This window comes from Molothrus ater, chromosome 3, assembly GCF_012460135.2.
Source record: "Molothrus ater isolate BHLD 08-10-18 breed brown headed cowbird chromosome 3, BPBGC_Mater_1.1, whole genome shotgun sequence".
Lineage (NCBI taxonomy): Eukaryota > Metazoa > Chordata > Aves > Passeriformes > Icteridae > Molothrus > Molothrus ater.
In genome coordinates this window covers 40,421,677-40,443,697 of record NC_050480.2, presented here as the reverse complement: position 1 = coordinate 40,443,697, position 22,021 = coordinate 40,421,677, and the positions used below count along the sequence as shown (strand labels likewise).

Below are 22,021 nucleotides of genomic sequence, written 5' to 3'. Positions count from 1 at the left end.
AGCCACTGCTTATAACTTTTTTTTCGGCAAATACAAAAGAGAAGCCTGTTTTTTGATATAAAAACACATTAAATCTGTTGGATTTTTTTTCCAACTTTCAATCTGTTCAATTTAAAGCTGAGCATTTAAGCTTCACTATTATTCAATTTAAGTATTTCATTTAGAGGACATTAAAAGAGTAGACAACACAATGTCCAGTGGTATAAAGTTGAATTCAGAGTACACTGGAAAAAATAGAGCAGCTGGAGGGAATCAAACACTCAGATGTCATGGAAAAGAGTGGGAAAAAAAAAGAAATTATTTATAGGGGTAACAAAAAGCATAGGGTATTTCAGTGGTTCTATCTCAACCTGATAATTTCCATTCACAACACAGAGCACAACCTTAATTTGTCCTTTTTTCCATTTTCATGAAAAAGGTTTCACTCAATTGTCTAAATTTTGAATAGAAAGGGAACTCAGGGTTCTCACACAGTACCTTCAAAAACATCAACAAACTTTATGACTCGACTTAGTAAAGCACCTAGGTTTGTCTATAATATCAAGTGCATCTTGGGTTGTTCAGATGGCACAGAATCAATCTGATCTATGGATTTCATGAATGTTTGAAGATAAAAACATCTATCAAGGCAAGGGGAAAGGATGGGATTTCCAAATTCAAATTTTACAATCATTTTTTTAGTGAACTTCATTTAATCTGTTTTCTGGTTTTTCTGCATGAAAAAGATCACTTTTCATCTCTCAAGTATTTGAGAGATTCCATTAATTATGCTGATACATTTGGAAATGGTTACCAGGAGACAATGAAGAAGAATATAAATGCCTAGCTATCAAAGCCCATTTTAAGAATAAATTGCTCTTCTTTTATGACAGGCATTAAAGAAGAGCAATTTATATGTTGACTCTACTAAAAATATAATGAGTATAGAATGTCCTCGCTTTATCTGACCCATATTACAGTGTTCTGCTTTATCTGTAAACAGAGATAAATCACTAAGAAGAAAACTTGGGCTTGGGGAATTAGTCTTTTGCTGTTGAAGTACAAATTTTGGCTGGCAACAAGAAAATTAACCCAATTAATTCCTACCTGTCTCCAAATTACAAATGTTACTAAGCAAAAGTTCTGAAGTTAAACATCGGAGAGAGAAAAAAAATCTGTGTGAGGGAGCTTGACTTGAGCCCATGCACGTGGTATGAATCCTAACTTTAATAAAAAATTATAAAATTCATTTGCAAAGAAATAGTTAAAAAAGAAAATGCATTCCTTTCCTATTAGCCAACCTATGAGTTCCATTGAAGATATAAGGCATAGAAGGTACCCTTCTCTTTCTGCCCAATTGAACTGGGCAACTTTGGAAATTCATTGTAGAAAAAGGAAAAACTTCAGCATCAAGACATTCACTGTACCCCACAATGAGCTCATCTTTTGTATTTCAACTATATAATGACAATTACAGTAAGATCCAGCAGTGGGTCCGTTTTTTTTTTTTTCACTCCCCCTCCAGACAACCACATTTGATTTCAAATGAAGAGTTCAGGTTTAATAGATTCATTCAGGTAATAGTTTTATGATAAGAAATTCATGCCTCTCCTTTCGTATTAAACCAGCATTTTCTGACCTGCTTCCCGGGCAGCTTTCCTTGGGTGGATTGTAAAGAATCAGAGCAGTTTATATCTATTCACATTCCTCCTTCCCTCGCTGCCTTCCACACAAAGTGACTATCAAGTGAAGCCTGTCTGCAAGATGCCCCACAGCCAGATATGAAGGAGAGCTAGCAACAACAAAGCATTCACCCAAACGCTCAGCTAAGCCTCCAAGCTTAAATCTCAAGCAGCTAAGGAATTTGGCAAAACAAGGTTTCACTGTAGAATAAACCATACAGTTTTCACTCTCCCAGAAGAGAAAAGTTATTTGCTTTCCCAAATAACCCTACTTTAACCAAGCCACCGCTTTAACCAACCTGCCCATGTCAAGGAAATTAATGAACTTAAAAAGTAAAAACAACTCACGATGAAGAGCAAGCCCTGTTTTTCTAAATATCAGAAATGCCAGCACCACAGCAGTGTGCCTTCTTTTTTACCAAGCCATACAAGGAACTCTAAATTAAAGCCCGATTCCTGCACCTTACATGCCCAGCCACCACACTGCACATTAATCTCTCCCCTCGATTTAGTTGCCAAGTTTGCAATAACACTGTGTGATGCATGCCTGGAACCATGAGCTTGGCTCCAAGAAAACTGTGTACCCTGTTAATGCAGGGATCAAAATACCTGTTTAAAGAAATTAATTTTTTTATAGGAAGTTCAAGTAAGTGATTTTTTTTTTGTAATCCAGATCAGATTAAACTTTTCCTATTGACAATTACACCTAGTGAACAAAATGTTACACATAAATCCTGGACAGCTCATAGAACAGCTCATAGAATGAAATGGACTTGTAAACATGTGAGACACAGATGTTGTGGCTCTGTTTGCCTTCATTCTTTTAATCATGAAGGGGCAACAAGGGAAAAAGAAATACAGCAGACAAAGGATGAAATCAGCACTGTGTCCAAGCAAGTGGACAGTTGAAATAGAACACATGATTTCAAACAGCTTATAACAGATTTGGCATTTCAGTGTTTGCAAAAAAAGATAAAATTTATCCCAGTTTGCAATAGGGAAGTTTCATGAAAAAATTAGTAAAACTTAAGGAATTCAGAGGACAAAGCATTTTTATATAAAGGAAACTAGCTTCCTTTGATTCAGTAGGAACCAGACTAAGTTCAGAGAATAATTATTCCTTTCAAATTTTGACATTAGGATTGTATATCTAATATTAATTATTTTTATCCATTACTTTGGTTCAAATTGATATGGTAATGTCAGTAACACCTAGAGCATGAACTCCCTGTTGGTGCTGTTTATGAAGTTTAGATGACCCCAACTTCTACAGTCCAGCTGGTGTCCTAATTATGATGAACTATGCTTTGCAGAAAGCTGATAGGAAAACTTGGATCCAGCTGAACTACTAAGGAGGAAGGGAGATATTTACCAAGAGCTCCTAATTAACCAAGTGTCCTGGCTTGCCAGCTGTAAAAAAATCTCATATTGTGTAAAGAAAGTAGTCTTTTGACATATATATATATAGCATCCAATGCATCAATCACCTTTTTTTCAGAAGCAATCTTCCTGCTTTTCTAAGGCAAAAGATGCTGAGACACAGTTTTAAGGGCTGTTAAATAAAATGTTCTCTCATGCTTAAGTACACTCCAATTTTTTTAATAGGTCTGCATGAAAAATCTGAAAGATAAGCGTGCAGAGCAAAATGCTGAAAAATGTGGCGATTTGTAGTGGTGTACATGGTAACCTACCACTCAATAGCTTTCAGACACACAGAAGTCACTGAGAAGTGGAGAATGTGGGTATGCTCAAGGAGTCACATTGTACATGCAGTGAACCCAAAGTCACCTGAGGCTGTTGAGCTCACTGACACAGCAGAGTGTAATTCTTCTCCCTCAGAGGAATGTGTCACAGAACCAGCTCTAGGCAAAAAAATGCAGGCACATACATGTGCCTGCAGGAAAAACAGGCTGGTCAGAGCAGCTCATCCCACTTCTGGTAGGGGAATAGTTCAAAACCCCTGCTAAGTCTCACTGACAGGAAAATACAAAAAGAGCTCATTCATCACATCTCACCCCCAGCCCAGACTGATGCCTGTGCAAGCTGGCCTCTGCCATGTGTGCAAGGAGTATGGGAGTCTCAACTCAGCACAGTGGTGCACACAGATGGTGTCAGCCCAGCCTCATGTCCTGCAGCCCCTCCAGAGTCTGGAGTTTGAGCTGTCTTGCTCCAGAGTAGGAGAGCTGTGGCAGAAGAATGAATGTCCACTGAAACATTTGGAGAGAAGAGGATGTGAAATCTTCCCTCCAGGTCCCAGCATCCCTCCCCAGGATGTCAGTACTCTTAAGTGATACTTGGATTGAAATATTGACACTCCTCGAAACCTTCTAATGACACTTGCTACTGAATCTCACTTGTTCTTTCCTTCTGTGAAATAAAAAGCAAGAAAAATACTAGTATCAGAGGTCTCTTTTGTGAGCCCTTTGTAGGTATCCTCTCCTAGTTATTGGTTTACTTTATACCATTTTACACCCTAAGACTGAGACTATTTTCAATTCAAAGTAATGAATTAGAAGTAGAATTTGAACAACAGTTTCAGAGATTAAATAAAATAAAATTCATCTTTAGAGCAAGTAACTGCCAAGCATACAATTACAAACCTACTTTCAAGAAATTATCTATGTAATCATCTCAATGATATCAACTATTGAAACTATTGGCAAAATATGTATTTACTTTTTCTATTCTTAATACAATGACACCGTGAATTTCAAACTTCTCATAGCAAAAACACTGTTCTTATTTTGTATAATAGAGTCAACTTGAGTGAGGCTAAGTAAAACTGTGATTTCTTTCTGTAAGGTGCATCACAGTAATTCATTACAAACAGCAGAGATAGGATACAGCTCGCAGAATCACTTTGATTCATTTCAAAACATGAGAAAACTACTGAGAATATATATGGAACACATTTGTAAGTAGAACCTGTTTATGAGCCTTTCCTAGGAGTGTGAGTTGAGAGGCATAAGAGCATCTCTGTCTGTAAATGTGAATTTTAGTATTAATACAGATTTAAATTTAGGGCTATGTTAGTTATCATATAAACACTTCTAATCTAGATAAATCAGAAACACATTATTCCTGTGTGATGAAATTACTAGCACACATAACTCAAAAAGCACGAGAAGAAATTACTATACATCAATGCACCTTCCTAAACCCTGTGCAAGTACATGTTATTTTGGGAAAAAAGAATCCAAAACTCTCTTGATAAATATTTCAGAGAGTTTAAGAACATTTTATTAGGAATATTTTTGCATCCTACCAGCTCTTTCTTTGATAGTGTGAATTCAGCTATACACATCTCAGAGAGAGACAAAAATTCTAACGAATAAAATCCTTCTCTAAATAACTCCCAATTAACTTTCTGCATTCAAAGCCTAAAGGACAAGCACCAGATACACTGAAAAATTTCCAAGGGTAGAAATATGTGCTAAATATCCTAATAAAAAACCAGCAATCTTTTATTTTCAGTAGTTCAGAGATATTGTTTTGTGACCATTTAAATATTACTTTTCTGAACTGAAATTATGATATGGATATTTCCAGCATGCATGAAAGAGTAACTCTGTTCATTATTGATTATACTTAGATGCACATATAAGTGCACAACTAATGGAGTTCTTTATGATGCCTTCCTGCTTGATGAAAATGAGAGAGAAACAGCAATAATAGCAAGTGAGATTGTAGAGCCAAATGCCAAATGCAATTTGTGAGTTAAATTCATATTTATTTATAGCTGTTTAGTTTTTTTCACCACCAGATGTATAGTATACAAAGTACTATAGCTAACTACTACTACTACTAGCTATGTAGCTGAATATGTTAGTCAAGAGCTATTCCTAGATTCTGCTTTTCTCCTCAGTGAGCCAGGTGAATTTTCAAACTCTGGGTTTATTTTCTGCAGACAAATCTGCTGCTCAGCTCTAGTAGACATTTTCCATTATAACTTCCATTTGTTTGGCTACAAAGCCTAGGAATTCGCTTATCAGTACTTTTCCCCATTATAAAGTTCACAGCACAGAAGGGTCTGTAGTGATTAAGAAGCCATAAAAAAAGCTGATGAATATTCACTCTGCTTCTTAATTTGATTCAATGACCATTGCTTTGCATTGAACTGTGTTCCAAAGCTAATTTCAAATTGGAACACTACCAGCAAATCTGGATTATGTACTCAAGGAACCCAAACCTCAGACTCGTAAGACTTGCATTCTATAAGAGTTAGAGAACAGGAATAATACCCAGGGACTGAAAACCCCTGATTTTGCACTGGTTCTGGCTGGCTGTGTCTCATTTAACAATCAGAGACTACATAGCCCATAGAATATCAAAGGTTATGGAACAACCTAAACCCTCATCCTACAGACACTTATGCCTGGGCTTAACTTTACAACCACATGTAAAAGTTTCTTTGATTTTAATTGAACTAATCACAAGAAGAATGCAAGTAAGTGTTTGCAGGATCAGGGTTCAGCAGGTCATGGATTGTACTTTAGGAATATTTACAATGAGTTGCTTGTGGATGACTTACAGAGAAAAAAAGCCTTACCAGAAAACATTTCTAGATAGCAAGCAAATTCAAGAACTTCACAAACGTAAAGGGCAAAATTTGTGACTAATTTATTTCCCAAAATTATTCACGGATTTTTGCCATATGCTAACATCAGGAATCTATGAACAGTAGCACTCCTGCTGAGCTAGAGAGAAGCAAATTTCTGAACCTTGTGAAGCATTCTGAATCCTTTGAAAGATTTCCCAGATGTTTGTTTGATTTCATTTCTTTCTTGAGGGCCCTCAGTTTTGGAGGCCTATAAGCTGTACTTAACCAAGGAGTAACACCATCTATTTGGAAAACACTGAGATAGTATCATGTAAAATGTCATTCCTGTGAAAAAGAGAATTATTCTACATCTCTTCACTGAGCCCAGAAAAATGCCTTCTCTGCAAGCTAAATACCTGATGTGAAGAAGGACCTGGAGGGAAGCCAGGTGGCTTAAGCTCAGCCAGTGTGAAATGAAGGTGACACATGCTGGCAGACTGAAGCACTTTGAGGAATTGGCAGGAACTTTCACTGGCTCTCCAGTTGATGGCATCTGTCCACCCATTGTCCGAGTGGCTTTGCAATCAGCTCGACTGTGAATTTTCCAGGCATTGTCTTCTTGTTCTGTAATTTGTTCAGTGCCCAGAACACTGGTCTCCCAGACTATACAACTATAAACTGCTGTGAGGCAAACAATTAACAGCACTAAGCACAGTCTTTCCAAGCTCATCTCTGTCTGCAGGTTCTCCATAATAACAACGACAGGTATGACATCCTCTATCTGTGGTTGCACCGAGGTTGCAGCACTTCCTTACCAAGACAAAGCATGTGAAATTAATCATGTCTTTGATCTGCTATGATGAGGACGACAAAACCTGTCATTACTTTTGAGCCTCAATCAGAAACTATGTTCAATAATGATATTTTACTTTGTAAAATGAAGTCAACCTCAGTGAGATGTGCAATGCTCTTCTATTGGTGATCAGTTCCTCCGGTCTCAGATAAGCTATGCTGGTATTTAGAAAACATGAGCATTGAATGGACTGATTATCAGAGACAGCCTTTTTCTCAAAAGTAAACAAAGTAATTATTTTTTGCAGCAGGCTGAATCCACTACATGGTAGTGCATATGAGACTATTTCAGTGTTTTTAAATATGCAATGTTATTCCTTGTTTGAGTACAACTTCTAGGCCTCCACAACTAAAAGCCCTTGAGGAGGAAATTTTTTGCCCTTTTGCAAGAGGTTACACAAAAAAGCCTTTTGGAGGCTAAAACAAAAATATTTTCTTCAGAAAAATATACTTAATGACTACATCTTGTTCATTTTCCTTGACAAGTAAATTAGGCTTATTGCTTGACACTTTCAGTCATTATTCAGCTGAGTAATGACTGATGTTATTACTGTATTACACATTAAGTTTTTCAAAATGTTAGTAAGTGGGAAGGCTTGCACTGGCTTAAATTTTCACAAGCCCTAGCCTTTTAAGTCTGCATTTCAAAAAGTCACTGTTTGATGAAAATCAAAAAATTTCTAGGGTGATTTATTGTAAGTACAGGATATTTTCATAATTGCTGGGAATTGAAAATCCCCACTGAACTCACAGATATTGAAGTGCTCATTTTATTTGAAAACTGGAAGACTTCTCCAAGTGACTAAACACAAAGAATAAATGCCTTACCATTGCTGTTCCCTTTTGAAAATTTAGCTCCACATATACATTCAATCTGAAATGAAAATATTTATTTTTCCCTGTCCACAGATTAAACATGAGAGCTGTTTCTGCCACATAATCAAGGAGAACTTGTATCCAAGTATGAAAACACAAAAAAACAAGAGATCCATTTTGAAGGAACAGTGTTACAAATCCTTGGCATGTTTTTATTCAATTTACTCTATCAGATTATAAAGTAGAAGCCCTATACCATGTGCCTTTGAGGAAATAGTGTCTTATTATGTGACTCCCACTCACTGTCATGATAAGATTCAGGTGTCATTTTTCATTATGATTACAGCCCTGGCACACTAAAAGGTTTTCACCTTTTCCATTCAGTTAATATGAGGTTTTCTTGACAGCTTTTAGATTGCAAGATGATAATGATTGCAGGCATTCTGGCAGAAAACACTGAAGTTATTCTATATCAATCTTCCCTGCTGGTGTTGGTTTTTTCCTACTGCTTACACAAGAGCTACAAGCCAGTTGCCCCACATTATTATTACAAGCCAGTTGCCCCACATTATTATAATAATAATGCTCCACATTATTATTATTATGCCCCATTATTATTATGAGATACCTCTGCTATGTCTTCACTACAACAGAGGTTATTTCAATATTTTTTAAAAGCATTTCTTGAACTTGTAGTTTCAAGAATACAGCATTAAAGTTTGTTGAATGAGGCAAATTCTTTAATTCCTTTTAGGTTCCAGTGTGATCAAAGTTTCACTCTGCTTATTGTAGGATTTTATACTAGGCATAGACACTACCTCAGTATCCTACAGTAACATAATTGGAGCTGTTTTTAAAGGGTCTGTGGTATTTTCACTGTAAACTTTAGACTGTCTTTAAAAGAGGGAAGGTATCTTGATTTTCTTAATCCTCACATGTATTTTCTGCAGAGACCTTATTAAAAGAAACAAAAATGTTTAAAATGTACTGTTTTGCAGTTTCTTTTGGATTTCTTGATTAGACTAGTCTCTGTATTGAAGTATTTAATAAATTCATTTCCTTCTTTGTCTCCTTACTATTAGGAAAAAATATAGAAGGAGAGTAAATATAATATTATGGATTAAATGTAACTGTACAGCTGGTGTGAGACAACCTCCTGGGAAACCAGCCAGATACAGGAGAACCTTCTCCCTTCTGGGCATGTTCTCCTGGAGGTGTTTCACTGCTCACACTGACAGCAGGCAAGACTGCTGTCCTTAAACATGTGTTTGTTTGGAAAAGGAGGACAGCAACAAGTGAGGTGAGAAACAGAATATATATTCTTTGGCACAGCCAAATGCTGTGAAGCAAATGAAGTCAGTGTTTATTAGTTCTAATATAGCCCTTTAAAATTAACATAAAATTATAGGTTAATATTAAGTAGAGCAATGAATGAAATGCTATTGCTGAGACAGTAGCACCACCTTTAATTAGCAAGCTTTTCTCTTTTGTTAGCTGTGAAAGAGTGCGTCTTTCACTGGCATTTTACTAGTAACACAAATGCTTTCACTGTAATTTTTATAGGCAAATTTGCACATTAAGTAGCTCTTGGGTTATGTGCTTGAGATTATTTTTTTCAGATATTAATATTTCTACTGTAAGTTTGTGTGATTATTCATTTTGATAAGAAATTATTACAAACTGAGGCAAAATTAAAGCAGTATGAAGAACTGTGGCCAGATTATTATTAATCAAATCAGGATGAGGAGATGAATAGAAGAAGGTATGCAGGAAATCAATGTGATCTGCAGAGCCTTGAAAAATAACTTGCAAGACTTCCTCCCTCTGGAGCTAAAATTCCCACTGGGAGACTAAACATCATGAGGTTGTCTTCCACCCACTGATCCAGCCTGTCAAGATCTCTCTGCAGAGCCTCCAGCAGAAAAACACTTCCATCTAATTTAATTTGGTGTTATCTGCGAACTTACTGAGGATGCACTAAATTGCCTTATCCAAACCATTGATAAAAGATATGAAACAAGACCAACCTCAATACTGAGTCCTGGGGAATACCACCAGTTACTGGCCATCAACTGGATTTAGTTCCATTCTCTACCATTTTCTTGGCCCAACGATCCAACCAGTGTTTAATCCAGTAAAAAGTGCATCTGTTCAAGCCAAAAAAGACTCAATTTCTCCAGAAGACTGTTGTGGAAGATGGTGTAGCACCTTTTACTGAAGTCTAGTTATTCAACAACCACAGCTTTTCCCTCATCTTCTAAGCAAGTAATCTTGCCATAGAAGATTAGGGTGCTCTGGTACCTGCCTTTCATAAAGCCCCATTGGCTGGGCCTGATCCCCTGGTTGTCCTGCACATGCTGTATGATGGCACTCATGATGATCTGCTCCATGGCTTTCCCTGGTACCAGGGTCAGGATGACAGGCCTTTAGTTTCCCAGATCATCCTTTCAACCCCTCTCATGGATGGGTGTTACATTTGCTAATTACCTTCTGGTAATTCTGGGACTTCCCCCGTTAACCAGGACTGCTGGTAAATGACTGGAAGTGACTTGGGAAGCTCTTCTGGCCAGCTCTCTCATTACTCTCACTGCACCCTCTCTGAGCCCACAGACTTGAGGGTGTCTAATTGGAATTCTAATTCTAATTAGAATGTCACTAGCTGTTTTCTTTTGGATTATGGGGGCTTCACTCTGCTTCCATCACGAACCTCCAGCTCTGGGAGCTGTACCTCACTGTTGAGCCTCACATCCTCCCTGCAGACCCCACCATGCTCCAGGCAGCTCCCCTCCATCAACTCACCACGCAGCTGTTCAGCTCTGCCACCGCTTCACTGTCATAAAGGCTCACACCAGATTTGAACCAACATTTCCTGGTCATAGTCATTATTTAGGAAGTTCTGCTCTGTGCAGAGTCTTTTTGCCAAGTAACTCTTGGAAAATAGAACAGCACAGAGCTCAGAGCAATGGTTACAAGCTCATTCAAAACAGCCAGCAACTTCAAGTGGTTGGTTGACTACTCAGAGCTTTAAGATTCAATAGCAGAAAGGAGTACTTTGAGTATTAGCTCATGCAGACAGAAAGCTGGTTACATCATAAAAATATAATCCTTTTAAATCACAGCTCAGTGGAGACAGTTACATGCCAATTGACTAACAATTTGAAGCTAATGGGAAAACAGTTACATGCCAATTGACCTAACAATTTGAAGCTCATGGGGAGGCAGGCATGTTAAAAATTTGCATTATGCCTTATCTGATGCCTTTAAAAAAAAGAAAGTTTTAGTCATTCAAATATTTAAGAATGTGAAATAAGGCAGGATTAGTTTCTACTTGGTGTTGGTACAGACTACACTGAGGAAACAAAGGACTATGTGGAAACAGATTAAGCTAGATGAGGTAGGGCAGAGGTGGTACTTCAGTATTTTAGCTGAGAAATTCTCTGGCACCTTATAAAACCTGATGCAGTCATGGTCAAAAGTGGAACTACTGCATGCTAGAATGAACCTCAAAAGGAAAGGCAGTTAAGCCTCTATCACTTTCCTTTTTTTTTAAGATGCCTTTGAAGTGAGACACTTCATATGATGGCTGTTTGGCTGTGGGTGTTGCATCATTGTGGTTTGAGTGCTTCCGACTATTTCCCTTTAACTTTGGAAAAAGATATACTGCCAACAACCAAAAGTAAACTGTACTTATCCACATATAATTCCCCCATACCTTAAATCATAAGTTTTGCTCCACAAAACATAAACTGTTCAGGGTCAGTGCAGGATTATCCCATCAGAAACACAGTAAATAAAGCCATTACAATAGGAAGAGAATTGGGCAGTTAGAATATTTTTGTTTCTCTTAAGTAACACAAAAATTAAATAAACAGATGAGCTAAACTGCTCTTATGCATGATTTGCAGGAGAAAATATTAACTACTTGAATGCCAAGGTTAAACTAAGCTCAAGAACACCCATAGCTCAAAACAAGAGCTGAATCAGTAGTAGGCTATGAAATTAGAAAACAACTTGTACTTTATATTTAAGGAAGAGTTTTAAGGGATTTTTTTTTGTTTTGTTATTAAGTTGATTAACTATACAAGAGACCTCTGTCAAGACATTTCAATTGAGTCATAAAGTTCTAAGTTTGACTTAAACTGTAGACCATCAGAGTACCACGACTAACAGAGCTTAGGCCCTGGATGGAAAGTGCTGAGTTTTGGATTTGGGTTGTGGGGAAAAGGTTGTGGGGAAAAGGGGGCACAAAGAAATCAAAATCTGTCTCACAGAGGCTGTGCAAAACTAATTTGGATCCTTCTTGTGCCACCAAATAGACCCTGGACAATAAAAACCTTTCAGATGCTCCTTAACTCAGTGCTATCAAAACCCTGAAATACTCACCTTTTTAGGAGAAATGGTCTAGAATCAAAAATTGTTATGATAATCAACTGAAGTGAAGGATTACCAGTAAGGACAGAAATAGGAGTGAAATGCTGATCTTACATCACCAGTAAAACCTACAGGAACATGAATGCAATGGAAGCATGCTACTTCCATCAAGGCAAACTGAGATCAGTATCTCAGGAAAACAAAATATTCAACAGTGAAGAGCTGTGCTATTTAGAGAAAATTAAAAAGGGAGACTTTCAAGACTTTTAGTAGACTGATTTACTACCTCTGCACATTGACCCAAGTCAGTATACTGTATTACTGTTCGAGGCACTGTCATTTCCAAACTATACTTTCCCCTCTCAAATTATTCTTTTGCATGAAATGAAGTATCACAACTGTAGGAACGTCAAAAAAACCCACATCATGTTAAAGAAATGGAGAAACTTAAGCAAACCAAAATAAAATGTAAACAAAATTAGTGGTCTGACTTAAATTGACAAAACCATAGCAACCCAGTAAAGTCTGAAAATCTAGCTTCACATTGTGTCCCTTGCTGAAACTTGTGTGTCATTTACTCATTTGTGGGGGTTTTTTTCTGCACAACAGTTTTGTGGGGGTTTTTTTCTGCAGAAAAGATAAGGGTACTGCTAATTAAAAAATATTATGTGATCAAAATGACATTTCCCAGAATACTTTAAAAATGTTTCTATTTGCTTTTCAAATTTCAGGTCTGGGTAATGAAAATCATATTGCAGGAAAATAAGATAAATTCCCAAATCAGGTAAGAATACAAAAATCTTAAATCTTATTAAGTACTATCCAAAGTTTATCTAGCCCTCACACACAGCAGAGCCTAAACCAGAGACTTGCTTTCTATGCATACTTTTTAAATAAGAAAAGGATTTGCCCAGGAGACAAATTATCTGAGTAGTCTGGCAGTGTCTCAGTATGCTATCAAGTCTTGCTCTCTTACACACCAAAGTCCTTTTCTTCCAGGTTGCTTAGAGCAGAGGCAAGACTAGCTTTATAAACAGGAAGCTTACAGGGGCAACTACACCTCATTTCATCATACTATATGTTTTGCTTAACTAGCCTTCAGGCTAAATCCTTTTAAATGCTCTTGATCAGCTTATGTAGAAAAATGAATTCCTCTTTAACACGCCAGTAATCCAAAGTATGGAAAAAACTAATCAAGACCTTACATCACAGAGATTCCATTTTACTGTATAACACAGAAGAGAATAAAAGGTCAAAATACAAATGTTTGAAAACTCTGAGAAAAATAAAAAACCCTTTTGTTTCGATAGTATGTGACATTCTCTATACTCCTTTTTCAGTTCAATTTCATTATCTTGGAATAACCAGTTTCTGAGAAGGATCATAACCGCAAGTAACCTCAGAAAAATGCTTTGGCTTTAAAAAAGGGCTAGAAATCTAATGGGAAGAATTATTATAATTAATACTATTATTATTATTATTATTATAACTTCCAGTCCAAACTAAGAGATACAGGTGGCTTGGATCGTCCCTACAAACATTAGACTAGCCTTCAGCTTCAGATGCTTTATATTAGGTTACCTTAGTGACCTACGTGAAGGTTTAAATTAGTGGGAATTTTGCTGTTGATTCCAAGAGACGCTTATCTGCCACAATTTTGCTTTAACAAGGTATCAGTGCTTGCCAAAAACTGTTTCTTAGTTTACTTACAAATTATTGCTAAAAATATTTGGCTTAACATATAATTGGTTCAAATTTTCAGATGGTATAAATCAGTGAAGCTGCAGAACCATGCCAATTTAATCCACTTGAGGATCTACGTGTAGGGTTTACCCCATTTAAGATCATTCATAGCAGCAAAGTAATTATTTTAAAATCTTCCTGATTTTACATGGCAGGTAGTCAGAATGGTTTCACCAAGGGCTACTGGTGGCTCTAATCAGCAAATCAAGCAAACCCATCCTTTCAGAAATGTTTTATTCCTTAAAAGTAAGACTCCAATTAACCTAGTTTTTTTCTTTATTCAGTCCTGGCACCACTCAGCAATTATATTCTATATTTAAATTTAGACAACACAGATGCAAACATGCCTTTGCAAGGCTGCTTACAACAGAAAAACCTGAATAACAGTGATTCATGGCTATTAAAAAGTTGATTCATATTAGCTATTCACACAACTTTGTGTGAATACTTGTACAAGCTCATCTTTCAACCTCCTTTTTTTCAAAAAATTGTCTAAAGTAAATTTGATTAATTTCCCTCAATGTAGTGCTTTCATGATAAGAAATAAATTTGCCATTTATTGGCAAAAGCACTTGTGCATTTAGCCTTACAGGGAGAGAAAGAAAAAAATAATAATCTTAACACAACTGCAACTGGGAAGCAGCCTCTTCTCCCATTACTTCTACAGACACGTACTTATTCCATGCTGCTGCAGAATAGGAGATTCTTCTAGTTAATCTATAAGTATTTAAAAAATTTTGGTATTTGCCTTATTTTAAAATAACACAAGGCATTTGGAAGTCAAAGATTAGGCAACCTAACATGAGAGAGAGCAAATCAATGTCATACATATCAATTACAATACTTATAGGCTTGCATTGCTGTAGTGGTTTTTTGACTAAAGCACACATAATGCAAGATACTATAATGTAAAAAAAAAAAAGAAAATCAATATACCATTGCCTAACTTAATGAAAATTAATTTATCAAGTAGGAGCTTGCAGCATTGAAAATTCTTGTTAACAATTTCACTTGTATCTTGATTTTGGATAAATCTTTATTACTGTACTGTATGAAAACATCAGCAGTTTAGATAAAAAATAGATATATCCAATCTTAAAAACCTTCACCTGCCCATTCCTACTCTAAGAGTCCAAAAGGTAGGAATGACCAGTAAGTGATATCTTTAACTGCAAAACTTGTTTCTTCAACTTCTGCTCTGCTATAATGTCTTCTAAGTGAAGTTCTTTCCATTCAGAAAAAAAACCCATAAAATCAAGTAACCATCCAACTCTGTAACTATGCAAGTGTTGTGTGAAATAATTTGTTGAAGGTGGCTAACTTTCCACTGCTTTCCATGGAGTTGTAAATAGCAGAGAATAATTTGGGTTAGAAAGGACCCTTGAAGGTTATCTTCTCCAGCCCCCCTACAATAAGCAGGGCATCTTTAACCAGGTCTTTTGATTAGCTTTTATATAGAACACAACTTAGAGTTATATCTAGTTGGGTTTTTTTAATTACACCTTGTAATTAAGTTTATTTCATGACAGAGAGCATTTATGTGTTCACTCAATATGCATTTCAGCACTGATGGGCATAGTTTGAGAATTGTCTGAATGTTTCTTTGGCTGACCAAACTAGATTATTTTTCATTACATGAAAGATCTGCACATATTATTTACCTTCTGGTTCTTTACAATGGCTGACAGTGACTTATAATTCTCTCATAATTTGCAATATCACTAAACCTGCTACTCCTCAAGTTATTCAAGCATACTAAAAGGTCATTTCAAAAATTAAGGAAGTCTACTGACTTCTGTGAAGCTCAACTATCCACAGATAAGATCTCTCACATGATTATAAAAAGTGTAAAAAAATGAAAACTCTAATAAACACCATTTTTTCCTTTAACAAAGAATCATTTCAAGAAGTATTATTGTGAGGTAAACTGAAAAAGATACGCTTGGAGAAAAGTAAGATGGATACATTATTTATGTATCCATTATATTATTTATGGATACTGATTTGAAGATGGAGGCCAATTTCCCATGGATTTTGCTAGAACAAGGATTATGAAGCATAGGTTGAGTTATCCTGGATGTATTTGCTGATCTCCCCGATATGAGAGCAGCAAATAATAATTCCAGTAAGTAAATGTGATGGCCATTAAACTACTGATTAAAATTAGCCTTACTTTCTCTGACAAGATCCCAAGACCCATATTGACTTACACTGCTCCAAAGTCAAAGACTTCAGTCAGTGGCAAATCAATACAGTGGTATCTAAAAGATACCCTGTTTTGATACAGTGTAAGGAATTGCTTTCTAATTTACTGTAGTGAACATTCCAGTTTATGCACTGGAATGCATAAACTTAAATTTATCCGTTTCACTGACCTTGAAGCTGGCGCCCTTTGTACAAATCCTTTGTTTTTGTTGGGTGAGCTCTGGCACCATTATCACATTTAGGTTGTTCATACCTAAAGAACAAACAGGGAGAGAATAAAATCAGCCAAGGTTAATAGGATTAAGAATTAATTCATTTCAAATTTTTTAATCTTCATACCTTCTTGTATTTAGGGAATAAGCCCACATTTTCATTCAGAGGGCAATGTAAACTTATCTGTCTTCACTTACCTCAAAGAAACCATCTTTATTCTCCTGGAGTTGATAACAAGCTAAAAAATATTCTCTCTTCTAAAACCCATTCTACTGGGAGGAAAACTAAAGAACTGCTATAAATTAATACAAAATAAAAATTATTTTGAAAAGTATAGAAAAGAAACCCCACAGACATAAAGAAAAAAAAGACGCTGTCTCCCCCCTAAAAAAAAAAAAAAAAAAAAAGTCATAAACAATACCACAGACAGTATTCATGTATTCATGTTGGGAAACACCAGAGAAACAAAGAAACAAAATCACAGCAAGGCAGGTACTGTAGTTAGGGACTACTGCACCTCAAAAAAGTTTAAGTAAGAAGGGTTATGTTTTGAACAAGAGTGCAAAAGTGATAGTATTTCCAGAAGGAAGATAATTGGGCTGGAATTGCTTGAAGTGAATTGTGAAGACTGAATCTCCACCTGCTACTGGAATATTCTGGTTCTTCTATGTTTGCTGAGTTTACTTAAAGTCAGTTTGTTAGTCTAACTGTTAACAAGAAATTCTGCTATTTGTACTTCCAACAAACAGTGACTTATGTAACACCACTAGCAATCTTTTATGCAAGACCAGGAGGCATGGGAGGAACATCTGTTGCTGAATCTCACCTCCTTTTCCATGTCCCACTATCAAAGCATGGTGGTTTTTCACTCACCTCAACAGAGTCTCTTTCTGAGAAATTTTTACTTTATTGTCCTAAAGCAGACTGAAGTTGCAGGAGTTAGCAGGTAGCACCTCAGAGAATGTTTCAATTCTCAGTTAAATGAACATGCATCATGTCTATATACATGTGTGTGCACATATTGTTCACTGAATTGATTCTAGATTCTTTCATAGTTTATATAACTGAAGTTTTCCTTCTCCAACTTCACCAAAAGCACATTTACTGCGTGGCATACTTAGATTTCTTATTAAATTATACTAATCCAATTTTTTTGGAACGAAAATATTTCTAAAAACATTGAATGGTGGCAATGTCCTAGATTCAGGTCAGACTGCTTCTAAAAACAATGCCTAAATATTTTGCTCTTAATTATCAGGCAGCAGAGAGAGCTGCAATATTATTTTTTCCTTTGAGTGCTTAATTTATTTCTATACCACCTGTTGAAACTGACTACTAGCCCACCAAGTTTTGGCTGCTGCAAGAAGGTACAGAATTGTTTTTATGGACATGGGAGAGCTACAGACTCTTGTTAACCCTAAAGAATGGCAGAAATAGAAGGTGCATTGATAACACGGGTTGGATTCATATACTTGATGGATGACCACTTCAATCAGCCAAGAAAACAGTGAAAGGGAAGTCTCTGAGCAATACCCACTAATGCAGTATCTGGCAAACAGCCTGGCCCCTGATTAATCTGATACCTGACTCTGCATTCCCCTCCTTCTCTTCCATTACTGTGGCTGCTCTGTGCCTACATTTCATTTTTTGGCCTCTAATCTTCTACCCTTTTGGCTGATATTTTTGTTAAATACACACATAGTCCATCATATACAAGCTAAATCTATAAAAGCCTGATAGGTGTTAAAATGCTGCAATGTGAAAAGTCTATGTTTAACTCTTTAAAGCAACTGAAGAAAGAAAACAAGTCATTTAAAGTTTACCATATAGGAACAGCTATGCTAAAAACTGATAAGAAAAACAGACTTGCCTCAGTTTTCATGAAGAAAGAGTGGGAACAGGATAGTATGTCAGAATGGAGCACAGGTTAAAAATAGTGTAGTTAAAAGGCATCCCAAGTTACTCTTTTGAATTTAAAAGGGGAAAGAATCCCTAACAGTAAATGTATATCTAGAATTGGCAAGGGCTTAGGAAGACTGCTTTATACCTCTGATCAGTCTGCTGGGAAGCACTGAGATTTACTGAGGTGTACAAAGCAGTAGAGGATGGAGACTTCCATAGGGATTCTACAATGAGGGCAGCTTCATGAAACAGATGATTGTCATGTTCCTTTTTAAGTTTAGAGAATCTTGTGCAAGTTTGGGGTTTACTCTGCACGAGATCCTAGTTGCTAAAAAAAGTCACACGTCAGAACTCAGCCCCATGGTCCCCACTGAGCCAAAAGGCTGAGGTTCATGCTGTGATTTCCAAGAGGTATTGTGTCCAGCTGGTGAGGACCACACTGACACTTTTGTGGGAATGGTTGTTTTTAGCCTTTAAATGCATTACCTCCTTTTAATCCAGATTTATTCCACAACTTCACCTATTTCTTTTGTTTTACTGTCTTAAATGTCCTAGAGGGATTCTTCATTGACATACCTTCATTTTAAATCTAGAATGAGTTTCTTTTTTTCTGAAATACCTTCACTGACAAGTGATTTTTCTTTTTTTCAGATGACAGTGTATTAGAAGGTGAGTGTTAATAACTTCCCTTCATTTTGAGGGTCTTATGTAGCATGATTACCATTTATTGAGGTGTTCAGAACCTTATAATATGACAAATATCATTCTCATGAGTACATTCAAAACAAATAACAAGCAGAATGTTGAGCTGTTCTGGCAATAGCTTTCTGGTTCTGTCTATCCCTTCAGTGTTGTCCCTTAGCAATTTGACCCTTATCTGCAGAACAGAGATTTCTGTATGCTATGCACCCATCTTGCTATCAGGAGTACTAATGATATCAGTTCCTGCGGCAGAGTTTTAAGATCCTTTGATTTGTATTTTGAAGTGGAAAACTGAAAGACAGTACACCAAATTTTGCACAAGCCTCTGGCTGTTTAAACTAGGAAGGACTCACATATTCCATCTTTCCATTCTATAAGAATTACAAAAAGACAAGGATATATTCCTCATTATATTCTGGTTCCCATTTAGTTCCCTCTCCCTGAAAAAAAAAGTTTAGTTTTATCAATACAGAAAAGAAAATTAATTAAAATCAACAAATAATTAATGGGATTCCAGCCCATCTAAGTATTTCTCAGAAATGAGGTCTAGACATTCCTCTTAAACTACAGGAAGTAATCCCACCTGCTTGTTTACCAAGACTGTAGATTCCTAAATACACCAGTCATTCTTTATTTAGTATGAAATTCCTAAAACTGAGTACTCTCCTTACCCATCTGTGCTCAGAAATGTCCTCTTTGGGGATATCACTAAATTTTACTTCTGCAGAGCTTCACTGAGGACTGACCTTAAGTAAATGGTCAAGAACATAGCAGCTGATCTTTTTAGTATCAGTCATCAGGCAGAGCACTTTCGTGTCTAAACCATATGCATGGAAAGATTGTATCCAATTTTCCAGCCTTTCATCCTTGAGACATGCAGCACAGTGAAAGGTCTTCCTGCCGTCTCCTCCCATAGCTGAGTGACTGTGTAGTTGCCAAAACCAAGAGCCCAGCAGACCAAACGGGAAAAAAAGAGACAGAGACTGACAGAGACTATGGACTTCTAGGTCCATAGGTGATTCATCAAGGGGTTGAGAAGGCCTAGAATTCCAGTCTGTATGATGGTAGGAGCCAAAATGGTACATACTGCATGCACACTATACATATTAATCAGAAAGCAAGGTGGTTGATTTTTAAGGATCATCACCTTCAGTTTCAGAAATGGTTCATCCTGATGTGCAGGATGTGGCAGGAAGCCCACACAGATGAACAAAGTGCACCTAACAAAATTCACATTTAAAAAGGAAGCATACAATTGTTCAGCTGATACAGGAGGAATAAACAGACACTATTCAAGTGTGCAGAGATGGGGTTGGGAATCTGGTAAGGAGCATAAAGGCAACAAGAAGAACTTCCAACATGTGTTTGAGCAGCAAAAACAAGACAAGGGAAGTGTGAGCCTGCTGCTGGGTGGGATAAGAGATCTTGTGGCAAAGAACAGAGAGAAGGCAGAAGTACTCCATGGTACCTCCCTCCCTGTTATTTACTTGTAAGACCAGTTTCCAAGGAATCCCAAGTTCTTGAGAGCAGTAGTTAAGTCTATAGCAAGGAAGACTTATCCTGGGTCATGAAGGATCAACTCAGGGACTGTTTGAACAAATTGGACATACATAACTCCATGAGACCTGATGGGATGCACCCACAAGTGCTGAGGAAGCTGGCTGATTTGTGGGCCACTCTATTATATCTGAAAGGTCTTACTGACTGGGAAAGGTTCCTGGGGACTGGAAGAAAGAAAATGTCACTTCTGTGTTCAAGAAAGACAAGGAAGAGCCAAATAAGCCAGAGATCCCTACCTCAGTTTCTGAGAAGGTGATGAAATAAATCCTCCTATCCTAAGCTATTTCAAACCATATGAAAAAGAAGAAGGTGATCGAGAGTAGTCAGGATGGAATTATGAAGAGAAAATCATACTTAGCCAACACTGCAGCTTCCTGTGATTCTGCAACTTGCTCAGTGGATAAGTGTCGGGTTCGGCTGTCTGTCTCTGCCCCGACACGGGTAGTGTGGTTCTTGGGTGGCACGTGTTTTAAAGGACGAGTCTGGACTCTTCAGCTTTTCGGTCTTCAGGTTGTTTATTATTTCTTATCTACAAAATTTTCTGTCTGCCCAACAGAGGTCTGATCTGCAAGCAGTCACAGGCACTCTCTGACCACCCACGGGGCGGTCATGTCTTTTTATACTAATATCTACGTACACAATATTTACCTTTATTTTCCAATGCTTTTCACCCATGTTGGCAAGTGCACCTTCACCATAAACCAATCCCCAAATGCCAACATCACCACAGGAGATGGAGGACAAGAAGAAGGAAGAAGAAGGACAAGACACGCCCTGATCCCTCCATCTTGTCTCCATAACCCCCCTGTACTTAAAAACCTTAAAATCTATATTTCACTTTCTAAACGTGTCTATTTTACACCTTATACTCTAAAGTGATTCTCTTGTCCTCAAACTCTTGTTATTTCTGTGGATGGATCAAAATCAAGCCACCAGACACTCTTGGCAACATTCCAGGATTTTCGAGACCCCCAAGGGTTCTCCTGGCATCTCTGAACATCAGGAATGATGTGCTGAGATCCCACAGATAAGGTGAGATGGGCAGATATAATTTATCTTAATTTCAGCTAGGCTTTTGACACTGCCTCTGAGCACATTCTCATAGACAAACTGATGAAGTATGTATGAGATAAATGAACAGTGAGGTTTGTTGAAAACTGGCTGAACAGCCAGTTTCAAATAGTTGGGAAGAGCAGAAACATTTCAACTGGAAGCCAGTCACCAGTGGAGTGCCCCAAAGCTTGTTTATTGTCAAACAATATTGTTTAACCTCTTCTTTAATGACCAGGACACTGGGACATGGAACAACTTTAGTAAATTTGCAGATGATACAAAATTGGGAGGAAGTGTCTGATACACAAGACAGTTGTGCTGCCATTCAGAGGAACTTCAACAGGCTGCAGAAATGGGTTGGCAGGAATCTCATGAAGTTTAAAAAAGCAAAATTCTTGCCCCT

At 37.1% G+C, this 22,021-nt stretch overlaps 1 protein-coding gene across 4 annotated transcripts in view; it reads right to left on the bottom strand.

Annotated features, from left to right (window-relative positions):
• The window catches only part of SMOC2 (SPARC related modular calcium binding 2), a 139,520-nt gene that overhangs the window by 18,940 nt on the left and 98,559 nt on the right, over positions 1-22,021 (bottom strand). For all 4 annotated transcript variants that reach the window (XM_036381108.2, XM_036381110.2, XM_036381112.2 and 1 more), the window contains exon 9: positions 16,359-16,441. In XM_036381108.2, coding sequence (XP_036237001.1) covers positions 16,359-16,441 — 83 coding nt within the window. The remainder of the gene's footprint in view (positions 1-16,358; positions 16,442-22,021) is intronic.